The sequence below is a fragment of the Rhinolophus sinicus genome, chromosome 9 (genome assembly GCF_057876585.1).
Source record: "Rhinolophus sinicus isolate RSI-liver-muscle chromosome 9, RSI-T2T, whole genome shotgun sequence".
NCBI classification, from domain to species: domain Eukaryota; kingdom Metazoa; phylum Chordata; class Mammalia; order Chiroptera; family Rhinolophidae; genus Rhinolophus; species Rhinolophus sinicus.
In genome coordinates, this window is record NC_142509.1 from 36,711,073 (window position 1) to 36,725,008 (window position 13,936).

Sequence of the window (13,936 nt, forward strand, 5' to 3'; positions counted from 1 at the left end):
GGGGGCTCAGGCTGTAGTCCTGTCTGGCTTCCAACTCTGCCTCTGCCACATCCGAGATACTGTGACCTTGTCCTGTCACCTTTCTTACCTCGGTTTCCTGTACGGCAAACTGGTCAGGACAGCGGTGAGAATCACAGAACACTCCTGGGGCACCGCGAGGCCCTCAGTCGGTCACAACGCCTGGCCAGACACGTCTTTCTCTACATCCCCAGGGCGTCCGGGCTGCCCCCCACCCACTTGGGCTACAAGGAAAGGTGGGCCCACCACCAGGGAAGGAGCCCTACCCCCGCGGCGCGGTGGTGGGGGCTCCCCGGTCCCTCTCCCGGGGCTCGATGCCACCCTCCCTCCGGGGTTGCCCTTCGCGCCCCTGCGAGTGCGGGGGCAGGTGTCAGCGCTCCCCGGACTGTGGGTCCCGCGCCCGCGGCGGCCGTTGCTGGGGCCGCCGTTGCCAGGGGCGCCGTTGCTACGGACTCCTTTCCGCAGGCGCTGGGCTCCCTCGGCGCGACGCGGCCCTGCGCGGCGCCATGGACGACCTGCGGGTGCTGTGGATACGCGACCGCGTGTACACGGCCCTGGGCCTCACAGACCCCCAGCTCTTCGAGGAGCTGCTGTACCGCAACGACGGCGAGGTGGAGGAACTCATCCTGCACTTCCTCAACCAGACCAGCCCCGAGGAGGGCGCCGCCACGCTCTTCTTCTACCGCACCGTGGTGCCCGAGGAGGTGCTGGAGGAGACCGGTGAGCCCGCGGCCGCGCCTCCTGCCCGCTCCCTCCTCCCCACACCGGCCGGCCTCGGCCCACGTGCAGGCCGCAGATATTTCTGGTGCCCGCCCCGCAGGGTCCGTCCGGGCCCTGGGTGAGCCTGGAGGCACCGCCCCTGCCCACTTGGAAAGTCAGCCCTTGAATAAATAGTCACGGCAAACGCTTATTTAGCGCTTACTCTGCACCAGGTACTGTGCCAAACGCTGATACGAGCTCATGAATGCAACGAAGTGGGAGTATTGTTACCCCATTTTACAGATGGGCAAGCTGTGGCACAGAGAGGCTTAAGTAACTCCCCCACGAAACACAGTAGGTCGCACAGGCAGTAAAGATTCAAGAGTAGGAGGCGCTGACCAATGACATGCCATAGATGGGAGAGAAGTGACGCAGGTGCTGGGAGGGACACTTCATCCTCACTGTCCTTGACAGTGGCAGAGTCTGCAGAAGTGGAGAAGAGCAGCCCCTTTCTACGTCCCATGATCCTGCCAACATGCTACTGTAATGTCCAAACAAGGTTTTAAACCTTACAGTAGATTTTAAATGTTTATGTTTAACAAATTAGCATTTCAAATAGAAAGAATGGCGGTGACTGGATGCCCAGAACCCTCTGTGGAGGTGGCTGGACACAGAGAGGGCCTGGGGGTGGGTGATGAAGAGACAGGACAGAGGGCAGGGGACACTCAGGTCCTTCCTGGGAGAGGAGACTGACCAACATGCCAAGTTCTCTCTCAGCAGGAGCACCGTCATCTGTGGGGATGTCACGGACGACGGAGGTTTGTGTGGTGTGTTCCATCAGTGTCAGCTACCTGTGCTGCTCTAGGGCCTTCGGGAGACCTCTGGGTGTCCTGTAGGGCCTTTCGTGGAGTGGGACGGTGGTGTCAGGCAGACCTGTTTTTTTAGAGGTACTAGGCACATACATTTATTTTAAATATTCTTTGCACAAAATAACACATGTTCATTGTAGGAAAATCCCAAACCACAAATAAACCACCACAACAAATTGCTACCGGCACCCAGAGAGATGACCACAGTAACATTTTGGAATCTAACCTTCCAGTCTTTTATTCATTCTCCCCCCCCCCCCCCCCCGAAAGACCTTTGAGCCTGGACATTACAGTATAACAGGACCTTGAATTTAGACTCTTTCATTACCACCAAGTGAAATTATGGATACAAAGAAACCCTGACAGGACTGATTATTTAACGTCGATGAAATTTCAGTAACCCTGATTTTGTACACTTTAAAAAACCATATACCAAGATCTTAAGAAATGGACATGACTTGGACTTCTTGCGACCTCTGAGGGAGGGCTTCTGTTAACAGTTCGGTGGCTGTTTTCTGTGCTGTGTATACTCACATGTTTAGCCAGGTGTCTCCTGGCTGGATGTCCCCATTCTATGTGGAAGCTGATTTCAGTCTCACTCCAGAGGGTCCTCCTGGTTATTTCCTGGACCCTCCAAAGGGTGCTTGGAAATCTCCCTCAGGCCAAGATCTGTTTCTGGGCTGCCTCCGACTCTCCCGGCGTCTTCCCCTCCTTTTCTGGCTCTTCTCCATCGTCACCACGTCCTGAGAATGCCAGCATGCTCCCTGCTGAGGATGCTGTCCCTGGATACGCACCAGCGTGCTCCCTGCTGAGGATGCTGTCCCGGGATACGCAGAGCTGCAGGTCCTGCAGGCGCCAGAATGGCATTGGGTGTTGAGTTCTGGACAGCGGTGAGGAGAGCGGACCTCCTCCCTAGCCCTGTGTGCCACGTTGTCACTCATCCTTTGCTTTCGGAGCCTACAGGCTCACAAAGACCCTTGGACACTTTTATTAGACCCTTTATCAGGGCTCTGGTATGTCCAAAGGGCCTGGAGTGGGGCCAGTGCATGTCGTTTTGTCCCTCTTTTCTCTCTATTTCTGCCCCTCCCCCAGTAAAGACTTCTCTCTGCTCCCAGTTAAAAATTACATGAATGGAGACAAATAGATGCTGGTGAGGATGGGGGTGAGGCAAGACGGATGTCTCCTCGAGCAGCAGCTAGCCCAAGATGCTGTTCTAATAGGTTAGCATATATTGTTTCTTAAAATCACAAAATGGAATCATATCGTACATATCATTTAATAGCTTGCTTAAATTTTTAAAATTTACACAAGTATTACTGGAAGATGTTCTTTTTAAAATTTACATGACAATTATATAAGGTAAAAAGTGAAAAAGCAACCCTTCACAGTCCCTTAAGCCCTATTACCACTCCTATAGGTAACCACTGTTGTTAGTTTGGGATGTATCCTGCCAGATCTTTTCCGAATCTCATCTGTCTGTCTACCTACCTACCTATCTATCTCTATGAGTCAGCTGCATCTTTCTCTCTATATATAATATGTATATAATGAGTATATAGAGTTCCTAAAATAATAAGATCATACTACATATATCTATATCTATATCTATCTATATATATATTATTTTATGACTTACAGATGTAAGGTTGGCCCCCTCAAATACATCTTGGAGAATTTTTCATGTCAATACTTATAGATCTACCTAATTTCACAGATATTAAGTACATAGATGTACTATATTTTATGTATCCATTTCCACAGTATTTTATTTTACAACGTAACAATCTACACCTACTTTTGTACACTGTATTTCTGTGGGATAGATTTATAAAAGCGGAATTGCTGGTTTAGTGGGTGAGTGCGTTTACAGTCTGGGTAGGTCCTGCAAACAGCTCTCCACAGGGACCCTGCCAGTCCACACCCAGTGGTAATAAGGTGCCTGTTTGCCAGCAGCCTTGCCAATATTGGATATTGTCAATCTATAATTTATGCCATAGACGACAGGTGGAAGCACTTCTGTTACCGGAGGGTGGGCTCTTCTCAGCGGGTGTTCAGGTTCTTGGCGTCTGGAGCAAAGAATTGAACGAGGTACCGATAAAGTGGTGAAAATGCAGTTTATTGGAAGAGACAGTGAGCTTCCAGGAAATAGAAGCGGACCCCAGCAGTGAGAATGGCTCAAGGGCCCGAGGAGGCATCATTAGGAGCAGAAGGGCTCAAAGGCAGACAGGTCCAGGGGCTCCAGGTGGAACAAAGGAAGAGGCTCAAAAGGCAAAAGGGCCCAAAGGGCCAAGGGCCCCGGCTCAAAAAGGGCCTGACTGGCAAGGACTTGGAGTTTTTATCCTTTTTTCTCTAGAATGGGCTGTTCCTTTCGGGGCATGGGACCACTTGATTGACACCTGTGATTGACAAGAGGCTATTACCTCATCTTTTCAGACTGAGCAGGTGTGAGTGGCCAGTTTAATCTAGATGGGTATTTTGTACCCATTTGTTCCTCATAGGGGTAGATAATTACAATAAAAAGGGGAAGTTTTGGACAGAGAGGGGAGGTCTTTCAGGTGGTTGAATACTATGGGTTGTGCAGGAATGCAGACCCGATGCCTGTCTCTAGCTGCCTGCCTTGTTTTCCCCTTGAGAGACGTGATCCCCATAAAATCTCTATGGGAAGTTGAGGGACAGAAGGTCTTTTCTTCTGTATCTACTTCCTGCTGGATGGGGCGTAGAGCTGCCCCTACCTATTGGGGGATTCACGGAACTCTCGCCCTATCTGATCTTAGATGAGAGGAAGTGGTCCCGAGATCCACCTGGAAGACCGTGCTGGCTTCTTTGGTTGGGACTGGCAATCTTGCTGGGGCGTCCTCTGTATCCCCAAGGCCCCTAAACGAGGAAAAGTACATTTTAATTAATAAATTCATTAGCCCTGTAGAGCCTGTGGCTATTCAAGCAGTCATTCAGGTGGCATCAATTGTCCAGGAACTGGGCCCAGAATGGGTTGGAAAGAACATTGGGCTTCAATGATTACAATCAACAAGTATAAGTGACCTGTGGGGTCCGGAATGGCTTGGGGGACGTTGGGAAGCCACAGGCTTTTAAGTAGTTACCTGAGCGACATTCTGTGATTCAGGCTACAGCAATCTTTAGTCTAGGCTTCAGAAACTGATTAGAAAAGTAATCAAAGCCAGGGGCTAAGGAGCTAAGAAACTAGGGGAAAGTAAACAAAATTTCTATAGTGAGGGAGGCTGAAAACTTTTGTACTGAGGGAGCGCTCCCATATCACGTCCTTCCTCTAATTTGCATTTTACTAATTAGTGGAGTTGAGCCTCTCTTTTTACGCGTGTTGGTCGTTTATAGTTCTTCTGGGCCTGTTGTAACCATGCGATCATTCTCTGTCCTTCATCTCCTGGAGAATTTGCACAAGTCTTCCTTTCACGTTACTCCAGGCTGCCTGTGGGACCCGGAATATCTTTGTAGGGCTGTGTTGGTTCACAAGCCGGCCTCTGTACACAGAGGGCACCCAGACAGGGAGAAAAGAGGCAGCCTACTCCACATTGGTAGGTGGCGGTTTTAATAAGCAGGGGAACTTCCATCTGGGCCTTATTGTGGGCGCTGCAAGACGAGGACCAGGACGTCTCTGCCTGCCCGACGCCCGCCCACCAGGATCTTAGTTTATGGAGAGGCCTCCGTGGGGTCAGTCGCGGTCACCGTGCAGACAGTCTCACCACGATGGCTCTCAGGCTGCGTCCTTGAAAACATCGCCCACCGGGCTGATGGGCGGAACGGATATTCCAAGGTCAGGAGAAGGTGAGGGAACCTCTGACTGCCCAGGATCAGCTTCCGGGTCATTCGAGGTCATTTCCGGTTCTTGACCTCCTCCCGCCGATTAATGAGCATGAGTGTCCTCGCACATGCTGACCCCCCAGTTCCGAGGAGAACCGTAATGCCAGGTGACTCATGTAGTGAAACAATTACATATTTTTTTTCTTTCCTTTTATGTGGCTGTGAAGATGACGAGATACCTGGCGCCTCTGAGAGGGAAGATGAGGAAGAAGAGACGAGGTCTCAGAAAATCGAGTCCGTGGATACAGTGTCAGGTGTGGTCTCGGGCGGTCACCCGGGTGGGCCGAACTGAGGGCGCATTCTCCCGGAGGAAGGGTCCTTGCCCCGACTTCCCGTTTCTAGGTTTTACCATGTCACGAGGCCGAGACTTGGTAGGAAGTACAGAGCTGTTGAAACCCGTGGAGAATTTTTATAGGAGTTTTATCGGAGCCAAACTGACCACCTGTGCTGGGGCGCAAGCTCCCGAATGTCCCAGAGAATGTCAGTTTTGCCGTTTCTTTTGTGTATTTGAGATGAAGGAGGGGGCGTGAGGAAGATTACGTGGAGGTGGGAGAAGGCAAGGTAGGGATGGTTACAGGATGGTTACGGGACGGTTAAGACTGTGCTGGTGAGGGCGCCGCACGTTAGGAGGAGGGGTCTGAACGGGGCGGCTGAGGTGTGTGACCCTCGAGGCAGCAACAGTGGGCAGGGCCGGCTGCAGGCGAAGGTAAGCCTCTTACTGACCAAGTTGCACTCGGCCTGGGGCCTGAGCGTGAGGACCCGCCGTGACCCGCCCAGCTCAGCTCGGCTGGGAGGTCACTTTGCACGGAACGCTTTTTTTCAGACACAGGCTTAGAAAGGCACAGTCATTGGATTCAGGGCCCACCCGCTGTCGTACAACCTCATCGTAACTAATTACATCTGCAGAGGCCCCATGTCCAAATGCATTCGCATTCTGAGGTTCTGGGTGGACATGGATTGGGGGGCACTGTTCCAGCCAGTACAGACATAGCATAGAAGCCCGTTCTTGTACAGGCCGTGTCTCAGGCAGCTCAGAGACGGCTTCTCATCGTGCGAACTACGCGTGCCATTTCTTTTGGCAAATCTGAGGCTCGAGTCAAGGATTTTACTTGTAATCAGCTGAACTGTCTAAACCAGAGACGTTGCTGTAGGTATACTTGGGTGTCCCGTGACGCTGCTGTTCCCTGCAGGCCTTGCGCTGTTTGTCGCATAGAGATGAAGTGGCTTGAGCTACATGCTTTGGCACAGTTCTTACCAGTTCTTACCCGGGGGTGATTTTGGCCCCTAAGAAACATCTGGTGCTGTCTGGACACGTTTTGGGTTGTCCCAACTGGAAGGCGGGTGTGATTGGTATCTAGTGCGTAGGGGCCAGGGATAGAGCTAAATGTCCTGCAGTGCACAGGACAGCCCCCCACAACCAATAATGACCCACCCCCGAATGTCCACAGTCTGACATTGAGAAATCCTGCCTCAGACCACCCACATCACCAGCAGAGGTAAACAATCCCCCCCTTTCCCATTTATCCCACAATTCACTTTCCCTTACAAAAGCAGAAGCTGTAGATTAGACACATGACTTTACTGAGTATTTGAAAATCAGAGGGAAAAAGGATTTGGGTGATGTTCCGTGTCTCCTTTAGTCATCTTCATTTTTTCAGAAGAATTTCTTTTTTATTTTATTTTTTTAAAGTTAAAGTTTATTGGGGTGACAGTTGTTAGTAAAGTTACATAGATTTCAGGTGTACAATTCTGTAATACATTATCTGTATCTCACACTGTATGTTCACCACCCAGAGTCAGTTCTCTTTCCATCACCATATATTAGAAGAATTTATTTTTAACTAAAGTGTAATCCCCTTCATTGTAAAGACTGTGAGGGCAGGACTACAAGTTTAGAAATAAAGGCTGCCCGTTCTTAATAACACTTGTCTAAGTTGGCTTTTGATAAGACAGACGGAAGTTTTCTCCAACAAAGCAAAATAATGTTACTTCCAAGTCAATATTTAAGTGTATATTTTTCTTTTCTTTTTATCGTGGTAAAATATACATCACATAAAACTTGTCATTTCATCCATTCCTAAGTGTACTTAAAATTATAATGTGTCAAGTCTACAATAGGATTTATTTGTAAAAAATGTAAGTACAGCTTTTTGATAACATGCCTATTGAATGAAATATGCTATTGTACAAAATGCTTGTCTGGTCTTGATGGGAGGAAACCCAATTTCTGATTAGTTCATCTTGCTCATTGAATAATGTTTTGCAGCTAAGAGTTTGCAGCTGAGAGACAGTTCCATCGGCATCGAGAATGAAGAAGTGAACAAAGAGCATTTAGAAAGGCTGCCTACCAAGGTACACGTGGCTTTCTCCTCCTTGGTGGGGGTAACGGGAATTTCGTGCCCTCCGATGAGTCTGGGTAACTGACAGTTCATACAGGGAGCGTATCCTATTGGAATGGAGTTGATAGAAGCCTGTGTTGGGTGTCCCCGACACCACCCTCAGGCTGATGATTCACCAGAATGACTCAGCACCCAGAAAAGCGTTTATACCTGTGGTTATAGTCTATTTCAGTAAAAGGATGCAGATTAGAATCAACAAAGAAAAAGGCACATAGGGCAGAGTCCAGCAGAAAACAGGCGCCACCTTCCTGTTGTCCTCTCCCAGTGGTGTGAGGACGCGGCCGCTGATTGTCCCAGCAGCTCCGTGTGACAGCATGTGTGAAGTTTTGTCAGTCAGGGAAGCTCACCTAAGCCTTGGTGTCAGGGTTTTTATTGGGTGTCAGTCACATAGGCATGAAGTACCCACATGTCTGATCTTAGTTACTCAGTCCCCCGCACCCACAGAGGTCAGACTGATACAGTGTGACCCAGGGCCCCAGGCAAACAAACACAGGCGTTCACCATAAATACGTGTTAGTATAAACTATGGGGCATGAGCAGCCAAAGCCCCAGGTGTAGAGAGCCCCTCATGTCAGGCAGGATATTCCAAAAGCTTAGCAGTGATCACCCAGCGGCTGGTTCAGGGCCAGATGGAAAAACTTTGGAATGTACTGGCTTTGGACAACCCAGCCTGCTGAGTTAACCCTTTCCTGCACAAATCCTAGGGGTGGACTCTAAAGCTAGGATGTGAGCTTTTAGCCTGGTTTGTGCTAAATGAAATTACACTTACCTGCTTTGTGAATATGCCCCACCCCCAAAACCAAATGCAATCCTGGTTTGTTGCAGTTTAGCCTAGAAAAACTCTTTCTTGTCTTTCTCTAGGTCGGTTTATTCAAGTGTGGCTGCCTTGGGCAGTTAATGGAAGAGTTAGAGTTCAGAGTCTGGGTGCATTTTAACTCACGTGTGTGACCCACCTGCACTGTCAGGACATGAGCTCAGCCTCCCTTGTGAGGAGAGCCCAGGTGTGCCTGAATATTATGTTGTTTGGGGGAATGGATATGTCTCAGTGTGACGGGTTTTGTTCCCCACGTTTCAGAAAATGGTTAAGCGCATCGTGGACAAGACGCAGCTTCATGTTCTTTGTACTCCTGTTCCTGAGCAGTTTCTGGACCAGAATGTGGTGTTTTTTCTTAGAAATACAGAAGGTATATTTCGTGTGTGTGTGTGTGTGCGCGCGCGCGCGCGGCCTGTGTGGATGTGTGAGATTCTTAATTTTTACACTTTCTTGAGAATATAACTTTTTATTAGTCTAGTCAATCCTCATTATTCATGGATTCCATATTTCAAAATTCACCTACTCACCCAAAATTACTTATGACCCCTGAATCAATACTTGCAGTATTTCCAAGGTCATTCAAGGACATGTGCAAGGAGAAAACACGGGTCATCCAAAATGCATGTTCCCAGCTTGGCTGAACAAGGTGACTGACACTCTGCCTTTTGGTTTCAGCTCAAACTATAAGCAACCATCCTTATGTGCTCTGTGTAGTGCCACCATTTTCACACTTTGGTGTTTTTTGGTGGTGATTTCACTATTAAAATGGCCCCAAGCAAAGTGCTGAAGTCCCTGAGTGCAGGGAGGCTGTGACATGCCTCAGGGAGAAAATGTGTGTCAGATAAGCGTCCTTCAGGTGTGAGTTGCAGGCTGTTGGTGGTGAGGTCAGTGTTAATGAACTAACAATTATAGTAAATAAGGTGTCTTTAAACTGAAACACACACAAAACAAGGTTATATTTTGATGGCTGATAAAAATATGGAGACCAGAGTCTCACAGGAACCTCAACCCATATTTTTAAGATGTAGCCGGACAATCAGCTCTAATGTGTTTTTTGGGGCAAAAATTAATATAAGACCTGGTCTTACTTTACTATGAGACCGGGTCTTATGTAATATAATAGAATCAATACAATACAATACAACACAATGCAATACAGGGTCTTATATTAATTTTTGCTCCAAAAGACGCGTTAGAGTTGATTGTCTGGCTGGGTCTTATTTTCGGGGAAACGGTAGGAGCGATGGCTCAGTATTTGCTGATTCAGTGTCTGCGGCACATTCTAGAACAAAACTGTCGCGGGTAATGAGAATTAACTATACGAGTATTGATCTAGTCTTAGGTCTGTTTGTAACAATTAGAGGAAGATTCAAAATGACATGACCACGAGTTGTAAGATGAGCTTTGGTGGGCTTTCTCCGTGTGGCTGTATGATTTAAAACAGAGGAGCTGCTCAGAGGCCAAGTTCATACCTTGGAGGGTAACTTTTGAGTGAAATGTTCCCACCGTGTATTCCTGCTGTGCTCGTCCACCCCGGGCGCCACCTGCTTTTTTTAGCTACTCCCTCGGTGACTGTCACTCTCTGGTCTCTTCTGACCCCTGGCCCTTCCTCTTGCTGTATTCGGTTCAGGCTGTCTCTCTACCCCCTGCACTTTTCCGCATTTCTTCTGCCTCTGCCTCCACCTCCCAACCAGTATTGGCTGTGCATAGCTGCGTATTAGGACTCACCTTACATTTTAGAGCAAATAATCACATTTCTGTTGTTTTTTTTCTTTTTTGAACTTTAATGGGACTTTGGGTCAGGAGTTTACCACTAAGCGCTGAGCGTCTGTAATTCTTTTTTCCCAGATGCATGGGAACAAGCACTAGGAGCCCAGCATTACTAGTCTCACGCTCCCTCCCTCCCAGCAGGCCACTCGCCACTCCTGTTACAGTTCTCAGTTCTCAACCTGTCCGTCCAAGGAGCGGGTCCCAGCGCAGTGCTTCCCTGGCTGGCAGCATGAATCACAACACACAGGCCTTGGGCAGGGTGCCAGCGGCATCTACCCTGATTTTGTTACCGACTTTATTACTGTTCATTCTCGTTTTATTTCTCTATGGTTATCTTTCCTTGATGTCAAGCTCTCTTTCATACTGGGTTCTTACACAGCTTCTCTTTAAACTAAATTTGTTTGAGTAAAGAGGTATTTGATATAAAGAAATATATTAGACAAAGAACAGTGCACGTCTACACAGATGTGGGAAAATGCCTAAAAACTGAAGCTTTGTGAAATAATTGCCTCAGTTGATAGATTTATTTTGTTTTCACTTTGTTTCCAAATTAGGTTGAGGGAGGTGTCCAAGTGACAGTTGAATGTCTACCGACCGTGCTGATTGATTTTTAGTCAAGTGAAGTAAATACATGTCGAACCCAGTCAGAAGGGTAGACTGTTAGCAAACATGTCTTTAAAAGAACCCATGACTCAGAAGGTACTTTGGGGAAGAACTGGGGAGGCGTTGCTGGGGAAGGGAAGACAGGCAAAGCGAGGAAGCCCGCACATCTTTCTAGGAGACCCAGGTGTTTCTGTCCTTGTCTGGTGCAGACACTCCCACCAAGGCAGCTCCTGTGTGTAGTTCTTGGGCTCTGTCGCGCGAACCTGTGAACTACAGTGCGTCTGTACTTATTTCAGCTTCTTGCAGGCCCCGGGATTCGTTTGAATAGGAATCAGCGTGTGTTCCGAGTCTGTGGCTGAAATGTGCCTTTGTAGCTACTCGGGAAGAAGGAGCGGATTCCTGTTCACTTGGAAATGTTAACCGTTGGCTGTTTCCTCCCTCATCTCACCCTCTGAATCTGTTCCCACGTAGAGACAATCTCGGAAGCCAGCGACATGAAGGAAGCTATGGAAATTATGCCCAAAATGCTGGAGTACGGGATTATCAATGCGAATGTGCTTCATTTGCTGAAGGATCTTATCTGTCAGGTAAATATGGACAAAGGAAGAAATCTCAGTGTTTTTAGGATTAAAGCCATCGCTTCACTTATTCCACAAGTCGGTGGTGGGCAGCTCTTACCTTCCAGGCTCTGTTATTATATTCGTCCCTCCCGTTATAGAAAATTCAAAGCCAGAAGTAAGCTAAGTGCATGAATCATTGAACGTGACATGGCATCATGTGATTTGTTTCACAAACTTGGCATTTCAGGTTTTCTTGCCAGCTTTGTCCTTTAATCAGCACAAGGACGCAGCCATGGCATTCACACCTGCAGAAATCGCGGGCTCCTTTGACATTGGAAGGGACCACCTACCCAACATGCCTGGGGAAGCAGTAGAGTATCATAGTAGTCAGTTAATACGGGATGAATTTTTAATGAACATCCAGAAATTTGCAAGCAATATTCAGAGAACAGTGCAGCAACTTGAAGGTAAGGCTTCATTTTTCTCCTCTTTAAGTGTGGTGCATCTACTGTAAGGAGACCATTCAAGAGTCCACGAGCTTTTATGTTTTAACTTACGATCATTGTTATTTACCTGCTCACAATATGAAAGACACTGAACTCGTCATTGTAAGGGACACAAAGAGAAATGACGAATGCTTGCCCTCAAGGATCTTATAATCTGATGCCAAAGAACTATGGCCGAATTAAGGAGCTTGAGAAAGATATTGAGGTCTATAGGGTTTGGAAGAGGGTGACCATGTTGGAGAATTGGTGGTGGTAGGGAAATCAAAGGAGACTTCCTGAAGGAGGTGGCATTTGACCTCATCTGACATGATGAGCAATGCTTTAGTAGGTAGAATTGGTGAGCAAGCACATTTCAGGCAGGGAGAATGGCCTGAACAAATGAAGGGAGGTTGAATGGAATGGTGTTTCCATGAAGAAGAAGAGATTGAGGGCTGCTTAGCTATCTTTGTGTCCACAACCCAGGGCCCGACACGTCGGGGGCTGGCAGCAGCTACTGTTGGGTGGAGCTGTTCTGCACCTCACTGGATGGGGTGGGTGGCAGACAAGATTCCCAGAGCCTGGGTAGATGGGAGAGTGTATGTCATGAGTGGAGAACAGGGAGGTCAAGAAGCTGGGTAGTGAGGAACATGAGTCCCATTTGGGGGTTATGTCTAGTTTGTGAGTTCCACATTGTGAAAAGCCAACAACGTTTGTCAACGAGGGCTATTTGGGTATGTAAAATAACACTGCTATTCTAGGAAAATAAACTTTTCCCCCTTTTAAAGTAAAATTTGACACACCCCACTTTGTAGGAATTTTCTCTGTTGTAAATGAGAAGACTCGTAACAAGTGTAGAGGTCCAAACTTGCTAAAGAAATGTTTTTACAGTCTTCTATTTTAGAGTGGTTTTTTTGTTGTTGTTTTTTTACCCCCAGAAGTGCAATTTCTCCCTTGGTAACTCTCTCTCCTTCACTATCTTGTGTCTGCCTAACCCTTTTCTCACCTTCCTTGAATTGGTATAAAATAGCAGAAATGTGAAAATTGTTTCTCCTAACCTTACATATGATTTATGGGTCTTATTTTTGATGTTAAAAGTAGGTGAGTGAACATATTTTTGTGTTATAGATAAAATACTGGCAGGAAGTGCACTAAAATGTTATTGGTGAATATCACTGACTGGGTTATGAGAATAAGATGGTTTTTCTTTTCTTTTTGTCATATTTTTCTACAACAAGCACATACTATTTAAAACACCAGAAAAGCAGATGAATTTATATTCTGTAATGGGTCAGCATCCAGCTGGCTGCCTGTGTTTGTGTGGCCTGTGGGTTAAGAGGAACATTTACGATTTTAAATGGTTAGTTTTTTAAATGGTTATGTAAGGACCTACATTTTATCTTCAGTTTTGCTTCTTGGCCTGCAAAGCTTAAAATATTAACTGTCTGGAGCTTTAAGTAAATGTTTGCAAAACCCTATTCTATAGGAAGAGATTTGTTTTTATTTAGGGGACATTTACAAATAGCTTTTGGTAAATTATTGGCTATCAATTGAATAATCTCTTTTATAAATGTCAGGTATTCTGTCACAGAGTGAGTTTTAATATATTAAGTATAGCTTTAATATATTAAGCTATATGTTTATAGCTTATAGCTAATTAATATATTAACTAGTATGCTTGTAGCAGATTAATATATTAATATGCTTACATTAAATGTATTAATAAACATGTCCATATTATATTTTCTTAATACATACATAAGGTTTAACAAAAATAGTGATAACAGATACTAATGAGTTGAAAAACTGACCCTGCCTCATTTCCCTGTTCGTCAGTTCTGCTTCCTCATGGTGACTTCTCTAATTCTTTAGCTGTTTCTGTTGGTAA

General features: G+C 46.7%; 1 protein-coding gene across 1 annotated transcript in view; it reads left to right on the plus strand.

Moving 5' to 3' along the window:
• Positions 1 to 3: 3 nt before the first annotated feature.
• Positions 4 to 13,936, plus strand: part of DNAH10 (dynein axonemal heavy chain 10) — a 113,752-nt gene continuing 99,819 nt past the window's right edge. Inside the window, exons 1-6 of the mRNA XM_019748752.3 lie at positions 4 to 738; positions 5,588 to 5,674; positions 7,687 to 7,772; positions 8,895 to 9,003; positions 11,478 to 11,593; positions 11,814 to 12,033. Coding sequence (XP_019604311.3) covers positions 333 to 738; positions 5,588 to 5,674; positions 7,687 to 7,772; positions 8,895 to 9,003; positions 11,478 to 11,593; positions 11,814 to 12,033 — 1,024 coding nt within the window. The 5' untranslated portion in view covers positions 4 to 332. The remainder of the gene's footprint in view (positions 739 to 5,587; positions 5,675 to 7,686; positions 7,773 to 8,894; positions 9,004 to 11,477; positions 11,594 to 11,813; positions 12,034 to 13,936) is intronic.